The sequence below is a fragment of the Myiozetetes cayanensis genome, unplaced genomic scaffold (genome assembly GCF_022539395.1).
Source record: "Myiozetetes cayanensis isolate MyiCay16 unplaced genomic scaffold, myiCay2020 scf14, whole genome shotgun sequence".
In the NCBI taxonomy this organism is placed as follows: Eukaryota; Metazoa; Chordata; class Aves; order Passeriformes; family Tyrannidae; genus Myiozetetes; species Myiozetetes cayanensis.
Window position 1 is genome coordinate 13,095,051 of NW_026087048.1, and position 10,926 is coordinate 13,105,976.

The window sequence follows — 10,926 nt, forward strand, 5'->3', positions numbered from 1 at the left end:
CAAAAAAAGGGAACAGCACAGAGGCTTGGCTCCCCTATGCATCCCCTCAAGAGGACCCTGCAGCTCAGCTTCATCATCAGCTTGCGGATTTGGATGCTCTTAGGCTGTTCATTAGTGAAACCTTTAAGCAGTTCTTACTGTGGTTGAGTACCCATTAATGTCTCTCGAGGGGAGAGGAGAGCAGAGCATTGGGAAAGCATAAAAACAATCCGAGGGTCCTTGATCTCTTTGGTCTGAGGGGTCGTGGCCTGAGATTGGAGGGGAAGAGGGGCTGGGCAGGGACACCAAGCATGAAAGCAGCACTGTGATTATCTGCTGAAATCTGAAAGCAAAAACACAACCTGATTTGAACTATTACTTCTCCAAGGCTCCCTGGGGTGCTTTAGGCTTATAAACACCTACTCAGCGACCTGCTTTGTGCACATCTCAAGCCAGGTATTCCCACACCAAAGAGAAGGCCAGCAAAACCTGCACAGATGTCCCTAACAGCTGCAGCTGGGCTGCTCTAAGCCACCCCTGCTGCTAGTTTATTAGCACTGCGGGGTCTGTTCCCTTCTCCCTCTTCTCCTTGCCTGCTTGTGTGTACAGTCAGCTGTTAAAGGACACTGACATCACTTAATGGTTTAATTGAATCTCACAAAGGTATCGAAATTGGCTGCCTGACTCTTGTCGCTGAGATGCTCACAGAAGAAATAGTAAATCACCAAATCAGCAGATAAAACTGCAGCTCTGGGTAGGAAGTCGTTGTTGCTGGGGTCAGGGAAATAATTCCTCTTTGCAGAATAATATACTATTCAGGAGAAGGCTGGGGGCTGTTTTTCCAAGCCACCAGGTGCCATTCCTGTCCAAGGGAAGGGTAACTGAGTTAAACTAACTCCCCAAGGTGATGTGCACTCAGTAAGGGGTAAACAGACCTGAGGCAGCATTTTATCTGTAAGTCAGGAGACTATTCTGCATTTTACACAGGAATTTATAGGGATACAATGGAGAGAGGTCCATGTGCTATTTTAAAATGGAAGACCAGACCCCAGAAAAGGCTTGAATCAGGATGAAGCTTTGCAACCAGTAGCAGTTCCAGAGCTTGTTTCACAGAAAAAGTCATCTTTGAGCATAGAGAATCAGAGGTTAGGAGGGAATGGAGAGAAAAATGTCCAAAAGCAATAGGGAAGCCCAAAGGGAGAGGATATGAACCTAATGAGGGTACTAATGCTGTGGCCACGCTACTGACAAGTAAAGTAATTGCTGCTCAGGAGGAATGTGAGCCAGTAGAAAACACTTTCCACCCAGGCGCCAAGAAAAGCAATTAGAACTGGTAAACACCAGTGGCTGACTAAAACCTGGCCCTTAATTAATAGTTTCATCGGAAGGGTAAGGAAATCATTAAGCACTATTGGTGTCTATTAATTCTCTGCAAGAGGAACCACAATAGAGAGTTTTAAGGCTTCTTTCACTGTACAGTGTGTGCAGGAAGGAGCGTCCAAGCCCTTGCTTTGTGCTCTTGTGCCTCACTGACTGCCCCAGAGCCCTGGGATGTGCTGCAGGATAAACAGCTTGGTCTGAGCATTAAGTTAGGACGTGGCTTTGGGGGTGCTCCATCAAGGCAGGAGAGAAGGTGGATGAAAAATGTGACTTCAATAAGAAGGTGCACAACCCAAGCACTGTGCCAGGGAGCTCAGGGAGAGTACAGGGAGCTGGGGCTGTGGAGGACAAATATTGCAGGACACTGTGCAGATCCGGGCATTGAACCATGGAGAAGAGTCAGCCTCTTCTGTCCAGCTCAGAGAGTGCTACAGGAATGTCAGCTGGAGGAAGAAGTAGGGGTAGCTACCAGAAGAAGGCAGGGCAGAGAGGGACATAAAGCTTCCCTCTATATAAGCAGTGGTGATGCAGTGACAGACTTACCAAAATCTTCACAAATACCCAAAACCCAAGTGTTAAGGAGTGGCCTTTACAAAGGGTACAGCCTTTATTCTAAGTCTAGGCAAGGCAGAGACTTATTCTCAATGCTTTATGACTGTCGAGTCACCCACGTACTCTTCCCTGAATTTCAGAAGGACCGCAGGTCTCTTCACGATCTTGTTTCTCAATTTGTTCAATCACCTTTATTGTGACGTGGGCACTTCTGCATTGATGCAACTGGAGCAGCCTGTGGTAGAGAATGGTAGTGTTTGGTTTTCTCAGTGTGTTAAGACAGTTCCTTGCTGACAAACCAGCCAGCAGAGCGTGGTGCTCCTCCTTACTCGCTGCGCTCAGCACAGCCACCAGCCCAGCCTTGCTGCAAGCACATCACACATGCCCTCCTCAGCCGGCTGCCTGCATACACAGAGCTAATCTTCACACTTCATAGCTGACCTACTATCTTCTCCTTAAAAACAGGAATATGAAGTCACCAGAAGCTCAGCTGTATTTCTGGAGCAAGGGGGAAGCTCTTCTAGTGTGTCAAACATTTATGGAAGAGCCTCTCTTCCTCACTGTCAAATCTGTGACAGCTCAAGGAACTTCCCTTTAAGATCACCTACCCTCCATTCAAATTCAGACAGTTGGACTAAGGTAGGGGATTCATCTGAATCTTGTTTTCTTCTCTTCTGTCAAATGCAACTCAACAGGCTCTTCTAAGCAGAGTGATTTCTTTCAAAACCTGCTGTATGCCATTCAGCCCCATGAAGGAGGTTCGCTGCCTTGTTGCCATGGCACCCTTTCTCTAAAGAGGAAGAAAAATGGTTAATTATGCAATTTAAGAAACTACAGAGGAATGACAGAAAGAGGAATAATAGGAAGGAAGATTCTGGTTTTGCAATAAACTGCTGGCTGCTCCAAAATACACACTGTTTACCAGTGAAATGCTTGCCCAGTGCATGCTGTATGGGCCCAGGGCTCCTCTGGCAGCAGGGTTTTCAATGAGGTGCCCTTTGCTAGGCAGTGGGCCACTGCCATCCAGGAAATCAATCCTGTAATCAGTTACTGCTGTTACCTTCCCTGGTTAATGCTCCAGACATATTTCCTTGGCAGAAATTCTGGGTGGATCTGGGACAGCAGTAATCCATCACAGACGCACGACAAGCTCCTGCTGCTTGTGGTTACCCAGAGGTACAGTTCAAGACTTAAGTGTTTTAAATCTCCTTGGCAGCATTTCATTGTTCCTCAGGCCTACTGACCCCTGCTCGCTTTCGCCAGGACCCCGGAAAATCCAGTTGGTGGTGCACAAGGCAGGGCCAAAGAGCCTGTAAGCACCAAACCTGGCAAGATCCCAGCCCTTTTAGAAGGAATGGTGCTTTGCTTTGCCAAGAGCAGTGGCAGGCCAGTACAGCCTGGGCAAAATGAAGCCCTGCAACAGCTCTTTGCCAGCAGTGGATCCAGTACTCTGTGAACAGGGAGAGGTGCCTCTCATGCAACACAATGAGCTCTGTGAGCCAGGGGGAAGGAAAAGTTACCCCATGCCTTGTTTCCCAATATGTGCACTGAGAGAAAGAGGAAAGGAAGATGATGTGACCCCATGCATTTGTTTACTACAAGGAAATCGAGACCTCAGGTTCCTCTTCTAACAAGGGCACTAATGGCACAGAGGGCTAGGCAAGAGCCACATACAGTGGTAAGAGGAAGAGAGCAGTTAAGAGGCAATAATAATTCAGAATACTCCTGGGAACACAGCAGGAATGGCTGTCAAAAGACCAACATTTTAATCAACAAACTTTGTACACGAGAGGCTTCCCACTAAGGGAGCACATGCATTCCTGCTTTCACCACCAGCTTCTATCACCTGGGCTTCTAAGGCCCAGGATGGTCTCTCCTCTTCAAGCTTCCCTCAGCAAGTGTTTCCACGGAGGGAGGCTTTCCACAGTCTGTCACGGGAGCAACATTCAACCCAGTCCCTGTTGCATGGACTGATGCTGAAAGCTGTGTGTCTCTTCCAGTGCCCCCTCACATTCTCCTGGCTTTCCGAGGGCGGCAGCCGTTGTGGGGAACCGGGGTGTTGTCGGTGATGGAGATCACCTCCAAACCTCCCATTGTCAAACCCTTGATGGCAGCCTGCAACAACAAGACAGCAGATGACATACAGTTATCAACACGCTGAACAGCACAGAAGGGAAAAATCTCTGGGCAAAAGTATGGTCCCCCATCGGAAAATCAACTTGTTCCAATGGTTCTCATTTTGAGAACTGCAATTCTCAAATCTGTAATTATTTTCAAAATAAGTGACTTGTATCAGAAAGCCCAGTTTAAACCTATCTGCTCCAGTCCTTTTTGCAGTCTTCCCATAAATTTTCCTACTTTAACTGGAAGATGTCCCAAATACAGCTTTTATTCTACCTCTAAGTCCTACAACTCTAAAATTCTAATAATTCATTACAAGGAACCTGAACAATGAATCCTTTACATCACCTTCAGTGATGTTAACGGAGACCAGCCTGAATTTAGAAAACATGCACGATGCCTGAGAAAATAAAATATGACAAGGAAACTCCAACACCTACTTTGCGTCCCGGTCCCAGTCCTTTCACCACGACTCGCACGTGCAACACACCCTTCCCTCGTGCTTTCTGTGGGAAGAACAACTGGTTAGTGTTCTCTTTGGGAGAACTGCTGCTGGCCTGGCTCCCCTGGAGTCTGTCATTCCCTTGTGACCCATTATCATAACAGTATTTAAGTAAAAATATAAACTAGTCAGTAATGGATATAGAAGACATATATGGGGATTGTTGCACAGAATCCAGGAGCAAAGGAGGGTTGGATGTAGCCAAGGCAAGTTCAAGAGGACTTCTGTGCTAGACTGTCAGCTCTGCAGACAGAGAAAGCTTTAAGATCAAACTGTCTGTGACCTAAAGCCAAGGCAAAAAAGGACAGATCCACGGATATGTGACTGAAGTGGCAAGGGACTAACAAGGACTAGCTCAAAGCTGTTTTCCCTCCCCTAATGTGGTGACTTCTCCCCTGCGACTAGTGGATTCCTTCTGGAGGGTAAATGAGAAGTGCAGGCAAGCTTTAGATTTGCTGAGCAGGAGTCCACACCTCCGGTGCAAAAATTCTAGGGGCTTGCAAATTGGAAATGAGGAAGTGCTGTACAGCACAGCCCTGCTGCCACCATGTGGAGGGAGCTCCTCTGGCTCTCTGTCTTGCTGTGTTCTGGTGCAATTAACCTACTAACAACTTCAACAGTGATAGAATAAATCTGTCCCAGCACAGCTACACAGCTATTACGAGGCTCCAACGAGCACAGATTGAAAGTGAAGATGTTCTTATATTCCTCTGAGTCAACCACAATAAGCTGTGGGCCAGCAATGGCACCAAACACCTGTGACATGAAAGGCTGGAGTGAATTCCACCAAATATAGGATGAAGATTTTCAGTTTAACCTGGCCTCATGCTGCTGTACTGAGGACTGTGACATAGTCAGCCTCATCTCCTGTACCTAGACATCCACACGGTTTATAGAAACAGTTATAATAAACCATATGTAGCTGGAAACTACATATGCAAAGACATCCCCTTCTCTGAGTGGAACTGCTGGCAGCAGCTCAGTTCTGTGGCAGAGACCAAATATGAAACATCCAGCCAGTAACTACAGCCACTTCTCAGTCCCCCTGTGGTGCAGAAATTGAACTGCTGCTGATTCAGGGGCTACATTCCCAAAATGACTTGAGAGATGTTCACTTGGGAAAAAAGGAGCTGTGCACAGCTCAACTCACCCTCAGGGCATTTCTAACAGCTGTTTCAAACACACTTTGTCTGCGTGCGGATGAAGCTTGGGATGCTGACAGCATGGAACAGCTCTGGAATGCTGCCTGTGAGCCAGGCGTGTGCCCAGGTGCTGGGAGGTGGGAATCATCGGTGTGGACTCACCACAGCTGCTGCCATGGCTGCGGTTTGTGCCGCAATGGCCGTTCCCTTCTTGGCATTCTGGAAGCCTTCTGTGCCACAGGACGTGTGGGCGAACGGCCGGTTGTCAAAGCTGACCACCTGCACATGGGTGCTGCAGACACAGAGGGGCAAAGGGAGGAAGCAAGGTGGAACAAGGCTTTATTCTCATTTCTTCTTGCTCGCCTTACTGTCACGGCTCACTGCAGGACTCCTCCCTCCCTTCTCCAAGCCACCCCCAGCTCAGCATTCCCTTTCGAGGCATCCCACTCGCTCAAACCTGCTGCAGAGCCCTCCCAGCAGTGACCTTCTGGTCACCCTACAGACCCTGAGTGAGGTGGCAAAACCTTTCTAGATAAGGTTTGTACTTTATCCAGGTACACCTCAGATCCCACACAGCCCTTTCAGACCCACCTCTCACTATATTTTACCTTTTCCGTGTATTAAAAAAACCACACAAAACATTTCTAGAACTTTAAAGACCTTTAGAAACAACTCTAAAGTATCACAGCAAGGACCACTGATGAAATACAACTCGTCTCTCATGAAGAATATGGCAGTTTTTTCAACAGCTGCACAGCGACAGTGGTAGAGCAGAAGGCTGGAAGTAACCTGCTGTTAAAGCTGTCAGCATCTGATTATTCACATCAGAGTGCAGTCAAAATGTATAAAAACAATCTTATTGCTTTAAAGACAGTTATGCCTCCTGAACAGCACTGAGGTTTGAAGCAGTATCATCTACCCCGTCACAAACACCACTTTTTTTTGTTTGAGCCTTTAGATTAAAATGATGACAGGCCAAAGCACGGGCACGTCCTGAACTTTTATTTTGCATGAGAGCAGGAATGGAGGAGCTTATTTGCTTACTTGTTGTACGTCGCTTTGATGTGCGCTATCGGGATCTCTTCATAAACCTTTCCATCCCATCTCATGGAGCTCCTCTGCAGGATGAAAGGGCTGAGGAGCAAAACAAAGAGTTACCAGGCCTCGCTCTTTAAACATCACAAAGTTTTACTTCACATTGGGAAATAAAGAAAGAAGGGACCAAGTCTCCGAAAGACACAAGCTGCGTTTCTGATTGAGTCAAGCCGCTCCCTCCCCTCCCTCGGCTTGCAAACCCACCGGAGGCGATAAAACCTCGCAGCGAGCGGCAGATGGCAGCGCCCTCCCGGCGCGGCCTGGCCTCGGCTCTCACCTCTGCTCGGTCGCGCTCTGCTTCTCCGTCTCCTTGGCAGCCGCCCCCGCGCTGTCCCACAGCCCCGGGGGGCCGGTGCGGAGCCCGCGGCACAGGGCGGCGGCGGCGCGGGCCCTGCGAGGGGAGAGAGCGCCCGGTGAGCGGGTGTGGGGACCGCGCGTAGCGACAGCGGCAACCCCCCCAAAGGCAAACCCCGGAGTCCCTCCCCGGCGTCCCCGCGCTCCCCACAGCCCGTCCCGCCGGCCCCGCTCACCCCCAGCCCGCCCCGAGCAGCCTCCGCCCCGCGGCCGCCACAGCCGCGCTCATGGCGGCGCCCGCGACCCGCGCCCCGGCAGCGGCGGCCGCGGAGCACGACGGGAGCGGGGAGGGAGCATGGCGGGGCATTGTGGGGCGCGGGTGATGGCGGCGCCCCTCGGGCGGCGGGCGGCGGGTCCGGCTCGATGGGTTTGCAGCGCGGCGGCTGCTGCTGCTGCTGCTGCGCGCCGCCCCTGGAGGCTTTTCGGCGCCATGTGCTTGCTGAGGCTCCCCCGGATCACGCAGCCTCTGGAGAAGGAGGAGGAGGAGATGGCGGCGCTCATGGGGCAGGTAGAGGGGGGGTGTTGGTGGGGAAATGGCGCCCTCAGGCATGAGGGGAAGGAGCATCAGGGGCCGGGGGCCTTGCATACACAGCCTGAGACTGCTTCCCGAGTGCGCTGTATGCGATTTGCACTACACCATCCCTCAGTGCTGTCGGTGTCCCTGTTAGGTGCTCTTGCTGCAAGCAGGGAAGCCCTGCTCAACCTCAGGGAAATTTCCTTTATCTTGTGTTCGCCGAGGGGGAAGTAATTCCGCTTGCTAACAGCCGTAGTGCTGGTGGCTACAAGAATTCTTTATGTCACCCTCCTAGATAGAGCTGGAGAAAAGCCACTATTCGGATCATGAAATCCGTAAGCTGGAGGAGGAGGAGCGGCTCAAGAGGAGGAAGGAAAGCCTGTACGATGATGAAGATGATGTGACTGGCAAGACGGTCATCATGGCTCAAGACCTGGAGGACAAGTGGGAACAGAAGTTTCTGCAGTTCAAAGCTGCTCCACGGATAACAGGTACAGGCTGAAGTTTGTGATGCGTGAGAACACCCAGATTGTTTGCCAGAGTGCAATTCAGTAGAAGGAAAGCATTTTTGAGTCTTTTTTTTTGCTTTTAAAGAGAGTCTTGACTCTGTGGCAGCACTATTAGCACGTGAGCAATTAACTGGCAGGAAGTTCAGTGTTCCCATGCCAAAAAAATGTTCGTGTTCAGCTTTACCAGAGCAAAATGGTGAAAATAGATGTTGTTTCTAGACCAGAGAAATGTTTCGTCGCTTGGTTCCTAAGCTCTGCTTAGTGCTCTTGCTGATTTTTTTGTCAAGGTAGGGATCCAGACTGCTTACTATAAATTCCTTCTGGAATTGAAACAGGAGGGGATTGCAGCTGAAACCTTCATCGATTTTCAGAACAACTGAGAGAGAGCACTCCTGTCTAGATTTTTGTGTTGTTCTGTGTATCATGCTTGCATATTATTGCTGGAAGAGCGTGAGATGCCAAGGGTTGGTGAATCAATGGGATCACAGTGGTCCTGCTGGGAGACTGTTTCCAGCATGTGTTGTTTTTTGGCAGATGCTGATAAAAAGAACATTCGAACGTCGTTGAACAGGAAGCTGGACAGTAACCTGATGCTTCTGGTGAAACAGAAAATTGGTAACCAGGAGCTGTGGCTCCTGCCTCAAGTGGAATGGCAGCCTGGAGAGACTCTGCGAAGCACAGCTGAGCGAGCCATGGCTACGTTTTTGGGTGTGTAGTCTGCCCTGTGCTTGATTCTTCCTCTTCTTTGTCCCAGTGGTTTTCTTCCTGTGCCCTGTCTGAGGGATATTTGTTATCTGTTGTAGTGAAATCACCTTCCACCTGCTGGGGAAAGGCATTTCATGGCAGAGGGATGGAGCTCAGTGGGGTGGGCTTTCCTGGGAAGAGCCATGATCTGGGGTAATCAGCTCTGTACTGCAGCATGTGGAGGGCTGGCAGAGAGCTGTGAGTTGAGATCTCTGGCTGCCACCAGCAGCAAGCAGTGCCACGTCTGGCCCTTGTGATCTGATTCTGGAGCATCACCAGACACCCTCTGAATGTCTGGGCTTGCTCCAGGTGTATGGCTTCTCTTTCCCTCTGGGTGCCCTGTAGTAGCTTTTGCAGCAGATGGGTGGTGACGGCAAACCCACGTGTCCTTACATTTCACTGTGGGTTGGCAAAGCTTGGTACCCTCTCCCACTCTGAGAGGACTTGCTGGTCTCCAAATGAGCAGTTTCTTCATGAGAAAAGTCTCACAGTTGTCAGGATTTCTGCCACAGAGAGAAGTCTGAAATAGAGGCAAGGAGTGGCTTACGCTTCTTTGTTTTTTATACAGGAGAGCAGTTACTGTTGCTGTGTGTTCTTATGTATTTTTTTTTCTCTTGCATTGCTGGGGTGTTGCAGGAGATCACATTCAAGCCAAAATCCTGGGGAATGCACCATATGGGATTTACAAGTATAAGTTCCCCAGGGCCATCAGGACTGAGGATAATGTGGGAGCCAAAGTCTTCTTCTTCAAAGCCTTCCTGCAGAGCAGTGATTTTACCCAGACAGAGCTGAAGGCAGATTACCTGTGGGTCACAAAGAACGAGCTGGGAGATTACCTGAAGCCGGAATACCTGAAAAAAGTCAACCGATTCCTCCTGGACTTGTAAGCGAAGGGCTGTGCTGCAGCAGATGGGGAAGATGTGGGACATGGCTCCAGGGAGGAGCACGGCTGCTGCTTTGCATGGTCTGTGTGTATGAGATGTTAACTTGGGCTCTGGAGGATAATTTGCCTTTGCCTTATTTCTCAGTTCTCTTCACTGTCCCTATACTGAATAAATATTAAAACTTATACTTGGAAGTGAAGCTTTCCTGAGGGAGTTCTTTGCTCTTGTTGAATTCTCCTCCTCCACCTCTTCTGGAAATGCCTGTTGTGATCTTTCCCTCTCCCAAGAACGTGATTCCCTGGGGTTGTGGTACCCGGGAGGCTCGCTTTCCTCCCCAGACTCCTGTCACAGACTCAAGCTCAAATGGTTTCTCCTTGCAGTGCCTAATGCTTGTCTCTGGTACGAGAGACATTTCTGTTTGGTAAGAGCAGAAATGGAGGGTTGTCTCTGTGTCCAGATGGGAACAGACCCTCCTGGACACCAGCCAGGGCAAGGTGGGTTTCTGGGGAGAATGAAAGCTGGGATAATCACAGCTTACTAACATTTAATCTGCACTGGAGCTGTCTCTGGCCTCAACTTGATACACAGTGGCCATGGAGGACAAAGATCTGTGAGAAATAGGCAGCAGCTCGTTCTTCAGAGGAGTGCTGCTTTCCCACCCACACTGCCTCCCCTTGAGCCTCAGCAACAGGCACTGAACGAGGGTAACATCAGCAGTAGTTCCCTGTCTGGGTTGGGAGACTGTTTTCCTGGAAGGGGAAGGCTGTTTTAGCACTGTTGCCTTTGCTGCCTTGGGAAGCAGCCTCAAAGGTGGTTCTAGAGAGTTTTCAGCTCCCATTCCCACTGCATTAGGCCAGCACTACAAACCCAGCCCGGCTGGGTCTGCCTTGGCAAACTTGACCCTATTACCCTGATTTCTTTATTAGATCTATCCTGGTTTTTGTGTGGTGCTGCCTCACCCCTGTGGAGCCGGTTCTGTTCCTGGAGGTTTTTTCTGGTTGTAAATGTTGCTGTTGTCAGAGTGCTGGCTGGACCTTGCAGGGAATCAGCCTCTTCCAGTGGCAGGGAGAGAGGGAGGAAATAGCTGCTGTTAATCATCCAGAGAGACTTTGGCCTCCAGAGGTGGAACTGGAGATTGCTATATGTATTT

The 10,926-nt window shown here is 49.8% G+C and overlaps 2 protein-coding genes across 2 annotated transcripts; one reads left to right on the forward strand and one right to left on the reverse strand.

Annotated features, from left to right (window-relative positions):
- Nucleotides 1-3,654: 3,654 nt before the first annotated feature.
- On the reverse strand, nucleotides 3,655-7,447 carry MRPS11 (mitochondrial ribosomal protein S11). Its single transcript, XM_050309456.1, has 6 exons — nucleotides 7,302-7,447; nucleotides 7,049-7,162; nucleotides 6,721-6,810; nucleotides 5,839-5,968; nucleotides 4,473-4,538; nucleotides 3,655-4,026 (listed from the first exon to the last, which is right to left on the reverse strand). Exons 1-6 carry the CDS (start codon nucleotides 7,430-7,432, stop codon nucleotides 3,919-3,921), a joined length of 639 nt encoding a protein of 212 aa, XP_050165413.1. The 5' UTR covers nucleotides 7,433-7,447; the 3' UTR covers nucleotides 3,655-3,918.
- On the forward strand, nucleotides 7,406-9,975 carry MRPL46 (mitochondrial ribosomal protein L46). The gene is made up of 4 exons (XM_050309455.1): nucleotides 7,406-7,633; nucleotides 7,935-8,130; nucleotides 8,683-8,856; nucleotides 9,529-9,975. Exons 1-4 carry the CDS (start codon nucleotides 7,421-7,423, stop codon nucleotides 9,777-9,779), a joined length of 834 nt encoding a protein of 277 aa, XP_050165412.1. The 5' UTR covers nucleotides 7,406-7,420; the 3' UTR covers nucleotides 9,780-9,975.
- The last annotated feature ends 951 nt before the right edge of the window (nucleotides 9,976-10,926 follow it).

Bases quoted from the DNA above. Each gene is read 5' to 3' on its own strand.
- MRPS11 (XM_050309456.1), bottom strand. From the start codon at position 7,432: ATGCCCCGCCATGCTCCCTCCCCGCTCCCGTCGTGCTCCGCGGCCGCC. The intron at 6,811-7,048 runs GTGAGAGCCGAG...TTTGCTCCTCAG, and splicing joins CAGAGCGCGACCGAGCAGAG to CCCTTTCATCCTGCAGAGGA. The intron at 4,539-5,838 runs GTGAGTCCACAC...TTCTTCCCACAG, and splicing joins CAGCCATGGCAGCAGCTGTG to AAAGCACGAGGGAAGGGTGT.
- MRPL46 (XM_050309455.1), top strand. From the start codon at position 7,421: ATGGCGGGGCATTGTGGGGCGCGGGTGATGGCGGCGCCCCTCGGGCGG. The intron at 7,634-7,934 runs GTAGAGGGGGGG...TCACCCTCCTAG, and splicing joins TGGCGGCGCTCATGGGGCAG to ATAGAGCTGGAGAAAAGCCA. The intron at 8,131-8,682 runs GTACAGGCTGAA...GTTTTTTGGCAG, and splicing joins AGCTGCTCCACGGATAACAG to ATGCTGATAAAAAGAACATT.